At 44.8% G+C, this 19,109-nt stretch overlaps 1 protein-coding gene across 10 annotated transcripts in view; it reads left to right on the forward strand.

Moving 5' to 3' along the window:
* Positions 1–19,109, forward strand: part of LOC129823064 (receptor-type tyrosine-protein phosphatase mu-like) — a 317,242-nt gene that overhangs the window by 122,130 nt on the left and 176,003 nt on the right. For all 10 annotated transcript variants that reach the window (XM_055881767.1, XM_055881768.1, XM_055881772.1 and 7 more), the window contains exons 5-6: positions 2,035–2,150; positions 12,655–12,829. In XM_055881767.1, the coding sequence (XP_055737742.1) occupies positions 2,035–2,150; positions 12,655–12,829 (291 nt within the window). The remainder of the gene's footprint in view (positions 1–2,034; positions 2,151–12,654; positions 12,830–19,109) is intronic.

Here is a 19,109-nt window from a genome sequence, read left to right on the forward strand (position 1 = left end):
CAAACGCCTGAAGGTACCACGTTCATCTGTACAAACAATAGTCCGCAAGTATATACACTAGAGGTTGGCCGATTTATGATTTTTCAATAGGTTAGGTACATTCGTGCAACGATTGTGCTTTTTTCACAAATGCGCTTTTGTTAAATCATCCCCCATTTGGCGAAGTTGGCTGTCTTTGTTAGGAAGAAATAGTCGTCACACAGTTCGCAACGAGCCAGGCGGCCCCAACTGCTGCATATACCCTGTTTCTGTTGCACAGAAAGCAAGAGAAGTGACACAATTTCCCTAGTTAAATGACATTTATGTTAGCAGGCAATATTAACTAAATATGCAGGTTTAAAAATATATACTTTTGTATTGATTTTATGAAAGGTGTTGATGTTTATGGTTAGGTACACATTGGTGCAAAGACAGTACTTTTTTAGGCTAAGTAGGCTATGATTCAATGATAAATTAACAGGCACCGCAACCATTATATGCAACGGAGGACACGCTAGATAAACTAGTAATATCGTCAACCATGTGTAGTTAACAAGTGATTATGTTAAGATTGATTGTTTTTTATAAGATACGTTTAATGCTAGCTAGCACCTTACCTTGGCTCCTTGCTGCACTCACATAACATGTAGTCAGCCTGCCACGCAGTCTCCTCGTGGAGTGCAATGTAATCGGCTATGATCGGTGTCCAAAAATGCTGATTACCGATTGTTATGAAAACTTGAAATCGGCCCTAATTAATCGGCCATTCCGATTTAATCGGTTGACCTCAAATAAACACCATGTGACCACGCAGCCGTCATACCGTGCAAATCAATCCCAGAACAACAGCAAAGGACCTTGTGAAGATGCTGGAGGAAACAGGTACAAAAGTATCTATATCCACAGTAAAACGAGTCCTATATCGACCTAACCTGAAAGGCCACTCAGCAAGGAAGAAGGCACTGCTCCAAAACTGCCATAAAAAAGCCAGACTACGGTTTGCAATTGCACATGGCGACAAAGACCATACTTTTTGGAGAAATGTCTGATGAAACAAAAATAGAACTGTTTGGCCATAATGACCATCGTTATGTTTGGAGGAAAAATGTGGAGGCTTGCAAGCCGAAGAACACCATCCCAACCGTGAAGCACGGGGGTGGCAGCATCATGTTTTGGGGGTTCTCTTCTGCAGGAGGGACTGGTGCACTTCACAAAATAGATGGCATTGTGAGGTAGGAAAATTATGTGGATATATTGAAGCAACATCTCAAGACATCAGTCAGGAAGTTAAAGCTTGGTCGCAAATGGGTCTTCCAAATGGACAATGACCCCGAGCATACTTCCAGTTCAAGTTGTGGCAAAATGGCTTAAGGACAACAAAGTCAAGGTATTGGAGTGGCCATCACAAAGCCCTGACCTCAATCTTATAGAAAATTTGTGGGCAGAACTGAAAAAGCGTGTGCGAGCAAGGAGGCCTACAAACCTGACTCAGTTACACCAGCTCTGTCAGGAGGAATGGGCCGAAATTCACCCAACTTGTTGTGGGAAGCTTGTGGAAGGCTACCCAAAACGTTTGACACAAGTTAACCAATGTAAAGGCAATGCTAACAAATGCTAATTGAGTGTATGTAAACTTCTGACCCACAGGGAATGTGACGAAATAAATAAAAGCTGAAATAAATCATTCTCTCTACTATTTTTCTGACATTTCACGTTCTTACAATAAAGTGGTGATCCTAACTGACCTAAGACGGGGAATTTTTACTCGGATTAAATGTCAGGAATTGTGAAAAACTGAGTTTAAATGTATTTGGCTAAGATGTATGTAAACTTCCGACTTCAACTGTACATGCCCGGCCTATTGGATAGATTGAGAAATGGAAATTCTGAAGGAAAAAAATGTCAGTTTACCCACCATATGCTCAATATGAATGGAATGGAAATGTTAGACTCTAAATTCAACTGATAGTGGATGAGACAATAATACATGCATATACTTTAATTAGAATGCTTCATGTGGTCTAGGTTGTTAATGTGTGTATATCTATTTTACAGTGAGCACCCCACACTTCCTCCACATCAAAGGTGTGGAGGTCAACGCCAGGCAGACCGCCACCTTCCAGTGCACAGTCAACGGTCGACCACAAGACAGCCACAACCTCTGGTTACAGGCAAGTACATTTTGATCTTAAACAGTCCTATGCGGTCATTTTAGATCCTTAATGCCACAGTGTTGGTGTCACATGAAGACAAACTGCCATTACCAGACTCCTTGTGTATGGCACATCTTCTTGAACCTTGGTTGACATCTGGACCTGAAATGAGAAGCTCTGTGTTTTACACCGTTCTCCATGACATTACTGTGGAGCGGAAGGATCCAGACCTCTACATACCTAATGAGGGCCCTACTCTGAACAGACCTCTACCTACCTAATGAGGGCCCTACTCTGAACAGACCTCTACCTACCTAATGAGGGCCCTACTCTGAACAGACCTCTACCTACCTAATGAGGGCCCTACTCTGAACAGACCTCTACCTACCTAATGAGGGCCCTACTCTGAACAGACCTCTACCTACCTCATGAGGGCCCTACTCTGAACAGACCTCTACCTACCTAATGAGGGCCCTACTCGGAACAGACCTCTACCTACACTACTGTTCAAAAGTTTAGGGTCACTTAGAAATGTCCTTGTTTTTGAAATAATAATAATTTTTTTTTTCTCTGTTTTAAAATAACATCAAATTGATCAGAAATACAGTGTAGACGTTAATGTTGTAAATGACTATTGTAGCTAGAAACTGCATATATATATATATATATATATATATATATATATATATATATATATATATTTTTTTTTTTTAATATCTACATAGGCGTACAGAGGCAAATTATCAGCAACCATCACTCCTGTGTTCCAATGGCACGTTGTGTTCGCTAATCCAAGTTTATCATTTTAAAAGGTTAATTGATCATTAGAAAACCCTTTTGCAATTATGTTAGCCCAGCTGAAAACTGTTGTTCTGATTTAAAGAAGCAATTAAACTGGCTTTTAAACTAGTTGAGTATCTGGAGCATCAGCATTTGTGGGTTCGATAACAGGCTCAAAATGGCCAGAAACAAAGACTTTCTTCTGAAACTCGTCGGTCTATTCTTGTAAAACACCAGTCTCAACGTCAACAGTGAAGAGGTGACTCTGGGATGCTAGCCTTCTAGGCAGAGTTCCTCTGACTGGTGTCTGTTCTTTTGCCCATCTTAATATTTTATTTTTGTTGGCCAGTCTGAGATATGGCTTTTTCTTTGCAACTCTGCCTAGAAGGCCAGCATCCCAGAGTCGCATCTTCACTGTTGACGTTGAGACTGGTGTTTTTCGGGTACTATTTTATGAAGCTGCCAGTTGAGGACTTGTGAGGATTATGTTTCTCAAACTAGTGTGTGTTGCTTCACAGTCCCTGCTGTTCCATAAGGTGCTTTTTTTCCTTGTTTTTTAAATCTAATTTTACTGCTTGCGTCAGTTACTTGATGTGGAATAGAGTTCCATGTAATCATGGCTCTATGTAGTACTGTGTGCCTCCCATAGTCTGTTCTGGACTTGGGGACTGTGAAGAGACCTCTGGTGGCGTGTCTTGTGGGGTATGCATGGGTGTCCGAGCTTTGTGACAGTAGTTTAGACAGACAGCTCGGTGCATTCAACATGTCAATACCTCTCATTAATTAAAGGAGTGATGAAGTCCATCTCTCCTCCACTTTCATTTACATTTACATTTAAGTCATTTAGCAGACGCTCTTATCCAGAGCGACTTACAAGTACATACATTCATACTTTTTTTTGTACTGGCCCCCCGTGGGAATTGAACCCACAACCCTGGCGTTGCAAGCGCCATGCTCTACCAACTGAGATACACGGGGCCCACACGGGGCTCAGCCAGGAGAGATTGACATGCATATTATTAATATTAGCTCTCTGTGTACATCCAAGGGCCAGCGGTGCTGCCCTGTTCTGAGCCAATTGCAATATTCCTTAGTCCTTTTTTGTGGCACCTGACCACATGACTGAACAGTAGTCAAGGTGCGACAAAATGAGGGCCTGTAGGACCTGCCTTGTTGATAGTGCTGTTAAGACAGAGCATCGCTTTATTATAGACAGACTTCTCCCCATCTTAGCTACTACTGCACCAATATGTTTTGACCATGACAGTTTTCAATCTAGTGTTTCTCTAAGCAGTTTAGTCATCTCAACTTGCTCAATTTTCACCTTATTTATTACAATATTTAGTTGAGGTTTAGAGTTTAGTGAGTGTTTTGTTCCAAATACAATGCTTTTAGTTTTAGAAATATTTAGGGCTAACTTATTCCTTGCCTTCCACTCTGAAACTATCTGCAGCTCTTTGTGGCGTGTTGCAGTCATTTCACTCGCTGTAGTAGCTGACGTGTATAGCGTTGAGTCATCCGTATACATAGAAACTCTGGCTTTACTCAGTCAGTGGCATGTCATTAGTAAAAATTGAAAAAAGCAAGAGGCCTAAACAGCTACCCTGAGGAATTCCTGATTCTAACTGGATTATATTTGATAGGCTAACATTAAAGAACACCCTCTGTGTTCTGTTAGACAAGTAACTCTTTATCCACATTATAGCAGGGGGTGTAAAGCCATAACACATACGTTTTTCCAGCAGCAGACTATGATCAATAATGTCAAAAGCTGCACTGAAGTCTAACAAGACAGCCCCACAATCTTTTTATCATCAATGTCTCTCAGCCAATCATCAGTCATTTGTGGAAGGGCTTGTTGAGTGTCCTTCCCTATAAGAATGTTGAAATTCTGTTGTCAATTGTCTTGTCATCTGCATATCACTGTGTTATCTGTAGGTTGACAGTGTGTGAGGTAGATCAGTGTGCTATCGGTAGGTTGACAGTAAATGAGGTAATCGCTCCTCTTAACGAATACCTTTCATCCTCGTTAATGCCGGAGATGAAACACTAGCATTAAGTGAAATCCCCCCCGGTGACAGTAATGAAGAAATATTCCTGACAAACAAATGGCCCCCCATCTGGTATGGGTGTGTGTGTGTTTGGTTTTGTCGGCGTGTGTGTGGTGACAGCTGTGAGGAAGCTGGGGCACAGAGAGAACACACAGCGTGGCGCTTGCTGACAGGATTCTCTGTCCCTCTCGCTCTTCAAACAGACCAGCAGACGAACACAAACATACACACAGCCTGCTGACACAACACTCCTGGTATTGCCAGAAGTTGTTTGACCCCCTCTTCCATTTTTCATGCACCACAAGAAAACATTGGGAGGACATCTCCCCTAACATAGACATCAGGAGGATATCTCCCCTAACATAGACATCAGGAGGATATCTCCCCTAACATAGACATCAGGAGGACATCTCCCCTAACATAGACATCAGGAGGATATCTCCCCTAACATAGACATCAGGAGGATATCTCCCCTAACATAGACATCAGGAGGATATCTCCCCTAACATAGACATCAGGAGGATATCTCCCCTAACATAGACATCAGGAGGACATCTCCCCTAACATAGACATCAGGAGGATATCTCCCCTAACATAGACATCAGGAGGATATCTCCCCTAACATAGACATCAGGAGGATATCTCCCCTAACATAGACATCAGGAGGATATCTCCCCTAACATAGACATCAGGAGGATATCTCCCCTAACATAGACATCAGGAGGATATCTCCCCTAACATAGACATCAGGAGGATATCTCCCCTAACATAGACATCAGGAGGATATCTCCCCTAACATAGACATCAGGAGGATATCTCCCCTAACATAGACATCAGGAGGATATCTCCCCTAACATAGACATCAGGAGGATATCTCCCCTAACATAGACATCAGGAGGATATCTCCCCTAACATAGACATCAGGAGGACATCTCCCCTAACATAGACATCAGGAGGATATCTCCCCTAACATAGACATCAGGAGGATATCTCCCCTAACATAGACATCAGGAGGATATCTCCCCTAACATAGACATCAGGAGGATATCTCCCCTAACATAGACATCAGGAGGATATCTCCCCTAACATAGACATCAGGAGGATATCTCCCCTAACATAGACATCAGGAGGATATCTCCCCTATCATAGACATCAGGAGGATATCTTCCCTATCATAAAGACAACATCAGGAGGATATCTCCCCTAACATAGACATCAGGAGGATATCTCCCCTATCATAGACGTCAGGAGGATATCTCCCCTAACATAGACATCAGGAGGATATCTCCCCTATCATAGACGTCAGGAGGATATCTCCCCTAACATAGACATCAGGAGGATATCTCCCCTAACATAGACATCAGGAGGATATCTCCCCTAACATAGACATCAGGAGGATATCTCCCCTAACATAGACATCAGGAGGACATCTCCCCTAACATAGACATCAGGAGGATATCTCCCCTAACATAGACATCAGGAGGATATCTCCCCTATCATAAAGACAACATCAGGAGGACATCTCCCCTAACATAGACATCAGGAGGATATCTCCCCTAACATAGACATCAGGAGGATATCTCCCCTATCATAAAGACAACATCAGGAGGACATCTCCCCTAACATAGACATCAGGAGGATATCTCCCCTAACATAGACATCAGGAGGATATCTCCCCTATCATAAAGACAACATCAGGAGGACATCTCCCCTAACATAGACATCAGGAGGATATCTCCCCTAACATAGACATCAGGAGGATATCTCCCCTATCATAAAGACAACATCAGGAGGACATCTCCCCTAACATAGACATCAGGAGGACATCTCCCCTAACATAGACATCAGGAGGATATCTCCCCTAACATAGACATCAGGAGGATATCTCCCCTATCATAAAGACAACATCAGGAGGACATCTCCCCTAACATAGACATCAGGAGGATATCTCCCCTAACATAGACATCAGGAGGATATCTCCCCTAACATAGACATCAGGAGGATATCTCCCCTATCATAGACATCAGGAGGATATCTCCCCTATCATAAAGACAACATCAGGAGGACATCTCCCCTAACATAGACATCAGGAGGACATCTCCCCTAACATAGACATCAGGAGGATATCTCCCCTAACATAGACATCAGGAGGATATCTCCCCTATCATAAAGACAACATCAGGAGGATATCTCCCCTAACATAGACATCAGGAGGATATCTCCCCTATCATAAAGACAACATCAGGAGGATATCTCCCCTAACATAGACATCAGGAGGATATCTCCCCTATCATAAAGACAACATCAGGAGGATATCTCCCCTAACATAGACATCGGGAGGACATCTCCCCTAACATAGACATTGGGAGGATATCTCCCCTAACATAGACATCGGGAGGACATCTCCCCTAACATAGACATCGGGAGGACATCTCCCCTAACATAGACATCGGGAGGACATCTCCCCTAACATAGACATCGGGAGGACATCTCCCCTAACATAGACATCGGGAGGACATCTCCCCTAACATAGACATCGGGAAAACATCTCCCCTAACATAGACATCGGGAGGACATCTCCCCTAACATAGACATCGGGAGGACATCTCCCCTAACATAGACATCGGGAGGACATCTCCCCTAACATAGACATCGGGAGGACATCTCCCCTAACATAGACATCGGGAGGACATCTCCCCTAACATAGACATCGGGAGGACATCTCCCCTAACATAGACATCGGGAGGACATCTCCCCTAACATAGACATCGGGAGGACATCTCCCCTAACATAGACATCGGGAGGACATCTCCCCTAACATAGACATCGGGAGGACATCTCCCCTAACATAGACATCGGGAGGATATCTCCCCTAACATAGACGTCGGGAGGAGATCTCCCCTAACATAGACATCGGGAGGATATCTCCCCTAACATAGACGTCGGGAGGATATCTCCCCTAACATAGACGTCGGGAGGATATCTCCCCTAACATAGACATCGGGAGGACATCTCCCCTAACATAGACATCAGGAGGATATCTCCCCTAACATAGACATCGGGAGGATATCTCCCCTAACATAGACGTCGGGAGGATATCTCCCCTAACATAGACATCGGGAGGATATCTCCCCTAACATAAAGAAAACAGCGGGAGGATATCTCCCCTAACATAAACGTCAGGAGGATATCACCCCTATCATAGACATCAGGAGGATATCACCCCTAACATAAAGAAAACAGCGGGAGGATATCTCCCCTAACATAGACTTTAGGAGGATATCTCCCCTAACATAAACAGCAGGAGGATATCTCCCCTAACATAGACATCAGGAGGATATCTCCCCTATCATAAAGACAACATCAGGAGGATATCTCCCCTAACATAGACATCAGGAGGATATCTCCCCTATCATAGACATCAGGAGGATATCTCCCCTAACATAAAGACAACATCAGGAGGATATCTCCCCTAACATAAAGACAACATCAGGAGGATATCTCCCCTATCATAGACATCAGGAGGATATCTCCCCTATCATAGACATCAGGAGGATATCTCCCCTATCATAAAGACAACATCAGGAGGATATCTCCCCTAACATAGACATCAGGAGGATATCTCCCCTAACATAAAGACAACATCAGGATGATTTCTCCCCTAACATAGACATCAGGAGGATATCTCCCCTAACATAAAGACAACATCAGGAGGATATCTCCCCTATCATAAAGACAACATCAGGAGGATATCTCCCCTAACATAGACATCAGGAGGATATCTCCCCTATCATAAAGACAACATCAGGAGGATATCTTCCCTATCATAAAGACAACATCAGGAGGATATCTCCCCTAACATAGACATCAGGAGGATATCTCCCCTAACATAGACATCAGGAGGATATCTCCCCTAACATAGACATCAGGAGGATATCTCCCCTATCATAAAGACAACATCAGGAGGATATCTCCCCTATCATAAAGACAACATCAGGAGGATATCTCCCCTATCATAAAGACAACATCAGGAGGATATCTCCCCTAACATAAAGACAACATCAGGAGGATATCTCCCCTAACATAGACATCAGGAGGATATCTCCCCTAACATAGACATCAGGAGGATATCTCCCCTAACATAGACATCAGGAGGATATCTCCCCTAACATAGACATCAGGAGGATATCTCCCCTAACATAGACATCAGGAGGATATCTCCCCTATCATAAAGACAACATCAGGAGGATATCTCCCCTATCATAAAGACAACATCAGGAGGATATCTCCCCTAACATAGACATCAGGAGGATATCTCCCCTAACATAAAGACAACATCAGGAGGATATCTCCCCTAACATAGACATCAGGAGGATATATCCCCTAACATAGACATCAGGAGGATATCTCCCCTATCATAAAGACAACATCAGGAGGATATCTCCCCTAACATAGACATCAGGAGGATATCTCCCCTATCATAAAGACAACATCAGGAGGATATCTCCCCTATCATAAAGACAACATCAGGAGGATATCTCCCCTAACATAAACATCAGGAGGATATCTCCCCTAACATAAACATCAGGAGGATATCTCCCCTAACATAAACATCAGGAGGATATCTCCCCTAACATAGACATCAGGAGGATATCTCCCCTATCATAAAGACAACATCAGGAGGATATCTCCCCTAACATGAACATCAGGAGGATATCTCCCCTAACATAAAGACAACATCAGGAGGATATCTCCCCTAACATAAACATAAGGAGGATATCTCCCCAAACATAAAGACAACATCAGGAGGATATCTCCCCTATCATAAAGACAACATCAGGAGGATATCTCCCCTAACATAAACATCAGGAGGATATCTCCCCTAACATAAACATCAGGAGGATATCTCCCCTAACATAAACATCAGGAGGATATCTCCCCTAACATAAAGACAACATCAGGAGGATATCTCCCCTAACATAAACATCAGGAGGATATCTCCCCTAACATAAACATCAGGAGGATATCTCCCCTAACATAGACATCGGGAGGATATCTCCCCTATCATAAAGACAACATCAGGAGGATATCTCCCCTAACATAAAGACAACATCAGGAGGATATCTCCCCTATCATAAAGACAACATCAGGAGGATATCTCCCCTAACATAGACATCAGGAGGATATCTCCCCTAACATAGACATCAGGAGGATATCTCCCCTAACATAGACATCAGGAGGATATCTCCCCTAACATAAAGACAACATCAGGAGGATATCTCCCCTAACATAGACATCAGGAGGATATCTCCCCTAACATAAAGACAACATCAGGAGGATATCTCCCCTAACATAGACATCAGGAGGATATCTCCCCTAACATAAAGACAACATCAGGAGGATATCTCCCCTATCATAAAGACAACATCAGGAGGATATCTCCCCTATCATAAAGACAACATCAGGAGGATATCTCCCCTATCATAAAGACAACATCAGGAGGATATCTCCCCTATCATAAAGACAACATCAGGAGGATATCTCCCCTAACATAGACATCAGGAGGATATCTCCCCTATCATAAAGACAACATCAGGAGGATATCTCCCCTAACATAGACATCAGGAGGATATCTCCCCTATCATAAAGACAACATCAGGAGGATATCTCCCCTATCATAAAGACAACATCAGGAGGATATCTCCCCTATCATAGACATCAGGAGGATATCTCCCCTAACATAGACATCAGGAGGATATCTCCCCTAACATAGACATCATCAGGAGGATATCTCCCCTATCATAAAGACAACATCAGGAGGATATCTCCCCTATCATAAAGACAACATCAGGAGGATATCTCCCCTATCATAGACATCAGGAGGATATCTCCCCTAACATAGACATCAGGAGGATATCTCCCCTATCATAGACATCAGGAGGATATCTCCCCTAACATAGACATCAGGAGGATATCTCCCCTATCATAAAGACAACATCAGGAGGATATCTCCCCTATCATAAAGACAACATCAGGAGGATATCTCCCCTATCATAAAGACAACATCAGGAGGATATCTCCCCTAACATAAAGACAACATCAGGAGGATATCTCCCCTAACATAGACATCAGGAGGATATCTCCCCTAACATAGACATCAGGAGGATATCTCCCCTATCATTGGAGACATTAAAACTTGTTTTTCAACCACTCCACAAATTCCTTGTTAACCAACTATAGTTTTGGCAAGTCGGTTACGACATCTACTTTGAACATGACACAAATAATTTTTCCAACAATTGTTTACAGACTGATTATTTCACTTATAATTCACTGTATCACAATTTCAGTGGGTCAGAAGTTTACATACACTAAGTAGACTGTGCCTTTTAAACAGCTTGGAAAATTCCAGAAAAGGATGTCATGGCTTTAGAAGCTTCTGATAGGCTAATTGACATAATATGAGTCAATTGGTGGTGTACCTGTGGATATATTTCAGTGCCTACTTTCAAACTCAGTGCCTCTTTGCTTGACATAATGGGAAAATCAAAAGAAATCAGCCAAGACCTCAGAAAAAAAGTTGTCGACCTCCACAAGTCTGGTTCATCCTTGGGAGGTAACACATTCATCTGTACAAACAATAGTTCGCAAGTATAAAAACCATGTGACCACGCAGCCGTCATACCGCTCAGGAAGGAGACGTATCTATATCCACAGTAAAACGAGTCCTAAATTGACGTAACCCGAAAGGCCGCTCAGCAAGGAAGAAGCCACTGCTCCAAAACTGCCATAAAAAAATCCACACTACGGTTTGCAACTGCACATGGGGACAAAGATCATACTTTTCATCAGAAATGTCTGATGAAACAAAAATAGAACTATTTGGCCATAATGACCATCGTTATGTTTGGAGGAAAAATGTGTCTTGCAAGCCGAAGAACACCATCCCAGCCGTGAAGCACAGGGGTGGCAGCCTCATGTTGTGGGGGTGTTTTGCTGCAGGAGGGACTGGTGCACTTCACAAAATAGATGGCATCATGAGAAGGGAAAATTACGTGGATATATTTAAGCAACATCTCAAGACATCAGTCGGGAAGTTAAAGCTTGGTCGCAAATGGGTCTTCCAAATGGACAGTGACCCCAAGCATACTTCCAAAGTTATGGCGAATGGCTTAAGGACAACAAAGTCAAGGTATTGGAGTGGCCATCACAAAGCCCTGACCTCAATCCTATAGAAAATTTGTGGGCAGAACTGAAAAAGCGTGTGCGAGCAATGAGGCCTACAAACCTGACTCAGTTACACCAGCTCTGTCAGGAGGAATGGGCGAAAATTCACCCATTATTGTGGGAAGCTTGTGGAAGGCTACCCGAAACGTTTGACCGAAGTTAAACAATTTAAAGGCAATGCTACCAAATACTAATTGAGTGTATATAAACTTCTGACCAACTGGGAATGTGATGAAAGAAATAAAAGCTGAAATAAATCATTCTGTCTACTATTATTCTGACATTTCACATTCTTCAAATAAAGTGGTGATCCTAACTGACCTAAGACAGGGAATTTTTACTAGGATTAAATGTCAGGAATTGTGGAAAACTGAGCTTAAATGTATTTGTCTAAGGTGTATGTAAACTTCCGATTTCAACTGTACCTTTACATGATCGTGTGTTGCTGTGTATTTTCCTACCAGGGTATCGGAGGGAGACGGGCCCCGATGAGAGAGACTAAGCCGGTGAACTCCCGCCGCTACACCGCCACGTTCGACGTGGAGAACACCACTAAGGGAGACTCTGGACGCTACCGCTGCATCGTCCACTCAAACAAGGGCGTGGGCGTGTCCAGTTATGCCGACCTGACCGTCAAACGTAAGTCATGTTCTGCTTGTGCCTCCTATATTGACTTGCCAAAAAGACCGGTAAAGTTTCCTCACAAATATGTGCTACGTCAGGGACTACTGTCTGTATGCACTGTACAGTATACTGTTCATGTTAGGGTTATCCCTATGCATACAGTATCTCTGTTTAAGAGTGAAGGAGTTATGAAATAACATTTCACTTTGACTTTTAGTCAACTATAATAGATATTTAATTTAGTTAATTTCTTCTACCAGTCCCAAATTAACCATGCTCTCAGTCACAAACCAGTCTGGCATTATATTGTATAATTTCCAATGTCAAGGCCAAGAGTGGGCCTCTCTCTCTCTCCAATCTCCATAGCTCAGGATCAGCCTCAGTGATTGGCTTCTATTGTACTCTAAATGTCTCTCTTAGGAAGTTCAGTGTGAGGGATAGCTATAATCCTGGCCTGCCAGATAGAGACCTGTCAATCACTCTTAAATAGCCTTGCGCGTGTCCACCAGCACACTCTGTCTCTGTGTGCAGCAGGAGCCAGCGGCGGCCTCACTGTGTGTCGGAGGACAATGTGTCGGAGGAGGAGGTGTGTGTGCATGTTTATTAGGTACACCACCCCGTTCATGAAAATGGTTCGCTCCTACAGACTATATAAAACAGGTAGACAGGCATCAAGGCATTGAGCTGCTGTTCGATTGAATGTTAGGATGGGCAAAACAAGTGACCTAAGCAACTTTGAGCATGGTGTGATCATCCGTGCCAGGTGCTCCGTTTCCAGTATCTCAGAAATGGCTGGCCAGTGTCTCTTGCACGACATGTGTTGGGTTTATCTAGAATGACGCGACAAACAAAAAACATCCAGTCAGCGGCAGTCCTGAAGGGGGAAAAACACCTTTTTGATGAGAGGTCGAAGGACAATGGCAAGAATCGTGCAAGCTAACAGGCAGGCCACAAACAGTGAAATAACGGTGCAGTACAGCAGTGGTGTGGAGAACGGCTTCTCGGAACGCACAACTTGTCAGGCCTTTCCACAGATGGGCTATTGCAGCAAACAACCACACCAGGTTTTACTCGTATCAGCTAAAAAGAAGAAGTGGCTCCAGTGGGTACACTATCACCAACACTGGAGAATTGAGGAGTGGAAAACCATTGCCTGGTCCGGCAAATCCCGGTTCCTGTTGCGTCATGCTGATGGCAGAGTCATTTGGCGTAAGCAGCATGAGTCCATGGCCCCATGCTGTCTGGTGTCAACAGTACAGGCTGATGGTGTAATGGTGTGGGGAATGTTTTCCTGGCACACGTTAGGTCTCTTGATAGGTCCGATGATAACAATTGAGCAATGTTTCCATGCCCCGAAGAATTCAGGCTATTCTGGAGGCAAAGGGGGGGTCCGACCCATAACTAGATGGGTGTACCTAATAAACTGGCCACTGAGTTTATGTCAGACATGTCTATGCAACTGAGCTCTGGCGTGTTGGTTGCCATAGTAAATCCCCCTCCACTTGGTTGTGTAGAGGAACGATGTACGACGGCTGCCTCCTTTTAACATGTCAAATTATGCTTCATCATTTTAAACGCCGTTACCAAAGACTCCCGTTCTTCTCACATCCCTAATTGGGGATGTATTATAACAGCAACAATCAGTTCCCTTTTATTTGTTTAAATTGAGTCGTCTACATTTTTTCATCCCGGCCGTTTGTCCCCATCTCACTGATCTAATATTTCATGTAGGAAACAGTACATTTTCATATTCACATCATGTTTATGAATTTGCCAACACCGACTCGGCCACGGTTCGTATTCACCCCTTGTTTTATTCCATCCAATTTATGAGTGTTTCGTCTAGTGAAGACGTGTGGTATCTTTGTCAGCAGAGTGCTACACAGCTCTTCTCTGTCTCTGAGTTGGTGACCCTACTGCCCTGGTCCTGTTTTCACACAGAGGAGGAGTGCTGATATAGCAGTTTAGTCTTTTAGATCATAATGAATAGGATTATATGGAGGGAGCCGATCCCAGATCTACAGGGGGGGGGGGAGCTGATCCCAGATCTACAGGGGGGGGCTGATCTCAGATCTACAGGGGGGAGGAGGAGTGCTGATATAGCAGTTTAGTCTTTTAGATCATAATGAATAGGATTATATGGAGGGAGCTGATCCCAGATCTACAGGGGGGGGAGAGCTGATCCCAGATCTACAGGGGGGGGAGAGCTGATCCCAGATCTACAGGGGGGGGGAGCTGATCTCAGATCTACAGGGGGGAGGAGGAGTGCTGATATAGCAGTTTAGTCTTTTAGATCATAATGAATAGGATTATATGGAGGGAGCCGATCCCAGATCTACAGGGGGGGGGGAGCTGATCCCAGATCTACAGAGGGGGGGGAGCTGATCCCAGATCTACAGGGGGGGGAGCTGATCTCAGATCTACAGGGGGGAGGAGGAGTGCTGATATAGCAGTTTAGTCTTTTAGATCATAATGAATAGGATTATATGGAGGGAGCCGATCCCAGATCTACAGGGGGGGGGGGAGCTGATCCCAGATCTACAGAGGGGGGGAGCTGATCCCAGATCTACAGGGGGGGGAGCTGATCTCAGATCTACAGGGGGGAGGAGGAGTGCTGATATAGCAGTTTAGTCTTTTAGATCATAATGAATAGGATTATATGGAGGGAGCCGATCCCAGATCTACAGGGGGGGGGGAGCTGTTCCCAGATCTACAGAGGGGGGGCTGATCCCAGATCTAGCCAAGGACACCGAGTACCAGGGATACTGACCCAAGGACGGTCTTTAAAGTCCCAATGCAGCCGTTTTTATATCAATATCGAATTGAGTTTTTGGGTAAAAATTAAGTACCTTACTATAATAGATTTTCATTCAAATGGGCAAAAATAGCTTTTTACCAAAACACCATTTCCCAAGCAAGAATTTAGCTAGGACTGTCTGGGAGTGGTTTGAGTGGGAGGGGGAACTGAAAACTAGCTGTTATTGGCAGAGCGGATTGGAACTCTTTTTAATTGGTTTCTATTAACCAATTTACTGCATGGTGATGTCACCATGGAAAGCCGACACTCCTGCCCATACAATCCTGCTGATTAGAAGGTCCTGTGTAGATTGTATTTTCAACCAGTAACTATCAGGAAACAACACTGATGAAATGTTTTCACACTTCTACAGTGTTGGTTTCATCAGCTGTTGTACAATATGATATAAAACTTAGGGAAAACTGAATGTTGACTGCACTGGGCCTTTAACCCTGCTGTGGTCATATAGGACTGAACCTGAGGTTAACAAGTCTGACTTGAGGCATGTAGAAGAATGACTGGGGTTATAAATGATTCACGTTGTACTGTTTAACCCCCACTTGGCCCATCAGGTCCCAGAGAGGGACATTACTATACCACTACTGCCAGTTAGAGGACATGATATGATTTGGTAGGATATATTATTCACCTGGAACTCTACCTACTGCACAGGTGTATGTTAACCCTTTAGAGACTGGTTTAGATTTGCACTTTCGGCTTTGGACATTGATCCTTTTACTTTTTGTTTGCAGTGAATGTCACTTTTTGCTCTGACTTTGGATGTAGTTCAAGGTATTGAGTCTCTTTAGATGACCTCTTTGTCAGAGCGTGGCCAGCTAGGTCACAAGGGAGGGCTTGGCATCTATCTCAGAACACTGTGCCTTAGCCATACCTAATGTGCCTGTATCAGTAGCTTAGGCATACACTGCACCCCTAGAATGAACAAAAGCTCCCTTTCTGAACAGACCTGACCTCCATATTGCACCATTTAGAAGCACTATCACTGCCTGGAGTTAGAACTACTGTTTGTGAATCTCACAGGCTTATTAGCGTACCATGTCCTCCCTCTTCACCTGGTCTTTCCAAGGTGTGCATGTGTAACAGTATAGCTTCCGTCCCTCTCCTCGCCCCTACCTGGGCTCGAACCAGGGACCCTCTGCACACATCGACAACAGCCACCCTCAAAGCATCGTTACCCATCGCTCCACAAAAGCCGCGGCCTTGCCGCAAGGGGAACAACTACTTCAAGGTCTCAGAGCGAATGACGTCACCGATTGAAACACTATCAGCGCGCACCACCGCTAACTAGCTAGCCATTTTACATCGGTTACACTCACCCCCCTTTTGACCTCCTCCTTTTCCGCAGCAACCAGTGAACCGGGTTAACAGCATCAATGCAACAGTATAGCTTCCGTCCCTCTCTTCGCCTGGGCTCGAACCAGGGACCCTCTGCGCACATCAACAACTGCCTCCCGGGCTCCGTGGTCTAAGGCACTGCATCGCAGTGCTAGCTATGCCACCAGAGATTCTGGGTTCGAGCCCAGGCTATCTCGCAGCCGGCCGCGACCGGGAGGCCCATGGGGCGGCGCACAATTGACCTAGCGTCGTCCGGGTTAGGGAGAGTTTGGTCGCCAGAAATATCCTTGTCTCATCGCACACTAGCGACTCCTGTGGCTTGCCGGGCGCAGTGCATGGTGTTTCCTCCGACATATTGGTGCGGCTGGCTTCCGGGTTGGATGTGCATTGTGTCAAGAAGCAGTGCGGCTTGGTTGGGTTGTGTTTCGGAGGACGCATGGCGCTCTATATATATATATATACTTTTTTTTTTAACTGCCTCCCACGAAGCATCGTTACCCATCGCTCCACAAAAGCTGCGGCCCATGCAGAGCAAGGGGAGCAACTACTTCATGGTCTCAGAGCGAGTGATGAACACCGATTTGAATCGCTGTTAGCGCGTACTAGCTAGACATTTGACATCGGTCACACATGGCTAGCACTGCCACACTAGCAACAACAAGCGTGCTCACAGAACATCCAACGTCTGTTTTCGAAATCCTTTCCAAATATTGAACCCTAGTCATTTCAGCACAATGCTAATGGTATGGGGAGTGGGAGTGTACATGAGCTTCCACAGCCCATGGGACAGGGACCAGTCATCTGGGGAACCGTGCGGGCTTAGAGGTTGGGTTGCATGGGATCCGACCAGCCAGTAACACTTCATTCAGCCTGTTTAGGGTAGGGCCCTGTGACCACTGGGAGGGTGTGGCTATATAAAGTCACAGCTGCTTTTAGTTTCATAGTGCCTCTCCAGTCCAGTCCACACGGCTCGCTGCTTGCTTACTCAGCGCTTATGGCTACATGCAGCCATCCAGCGCCACGGCGACAGCTGAGCGCCACGACCAACCACATGGCGACCACATGTGGACTCGCTTGCTGCCACGAGCAGGCTCTTTGAACAAGGGGCACTCTTTTATGACTTCTAAGTTGTTGAGCAAGTGGGACTTGTAGTTCAACTGTAATTATGGATGAAGTCCCTTTTATTTGTTGGGCAACGTGGTGACGATGGGGATATCCCTCCAGAATTCGGCTCAAATACTGTTTGTTTTGTTTGTACTTCAGCTGCAATTTATTACGCTTTCCTGGCCCAATGGAGCCAGCAGGATGGTCCCAAAAGTGCAAACTGCACCCCTCTAACTCTCGGCAGACTCAATCAAATGCTCAGTGTTTGTTAGAAAACAAATCCTCTCACCATACAGATTGATGTTGTCTGTAATGTCAGCCCCAGCGCATTATGCTGTTTAGTCATTACTGATGGTCGATACCCACGTGGAGGTGAAAGGGAGTGAGGCCTGACACATCACACGACACCCGTCAGTACGATATGGCTCCAACCTTTTGTTTTCCCATTCTGCTACGCGTCAGTGGTCGCGACGGATCGATTGCCGGGCCCTCCCGAAGCTGTTGAAGGACCTGATATCTTATTTATCTCTTTCTTTCTTCCCCCAACCCAAACAAAATGACATAGATGATGTGGTATCGGCTTAGCGGAGATGGAGACCCCTAGAACACCTTACAAGACCCGCCGTCTAACTCCACCGCACAGCCAGATTGAACTGTCACTTCATCTCAAAGTTAATCTGAGCTGACGATGAGGTGGCATCGCTCTCTCTGTCTCTCTCTCTGTCTCTCGCTCTGTTCTCTCGCTCTGTTCTCTCGCTCTGTTCTCTCGCTCTGTTCTCTCGCTCTGTTCTCTCGCTCTGTTCTCTCTGTGTTCTCCCTCTCTTCTCGCTCTCTCTCTGTGTTCTTTCGCTCTCTCTCTCTCTGTCTGTGTGTTCTCTCGCTCTCTCTCTCTGTGTTCTCCCTCTCTTCTCGCTCTCTCTCTGTGTTCTTTCACTCTCTCTCTCTCTCTCTATGTGTTCTCTCGCTCTCTCTCTCTCTGTGTTCTCTCTCTCTCTCTCTCTCTCTCTGTGTTCTCTCTCTCTGTGTTCTCTCTCTCTC

Source organism: Salvelinus fontinalis, chromosome 25, assembly GCF_029448725.1.
Source record: "Salvelinus fontinalis isolate EN_2023a chromosome 25, ASM2944872v1, whole genome shotgun sequence".
NCBI classification, from domain to species: Eukaryota; Metazoa; Chordata; class Actinopteri; order Salmoniformes; family Salmonidae; genus Salvelinus; species Salvelinus fontinalis.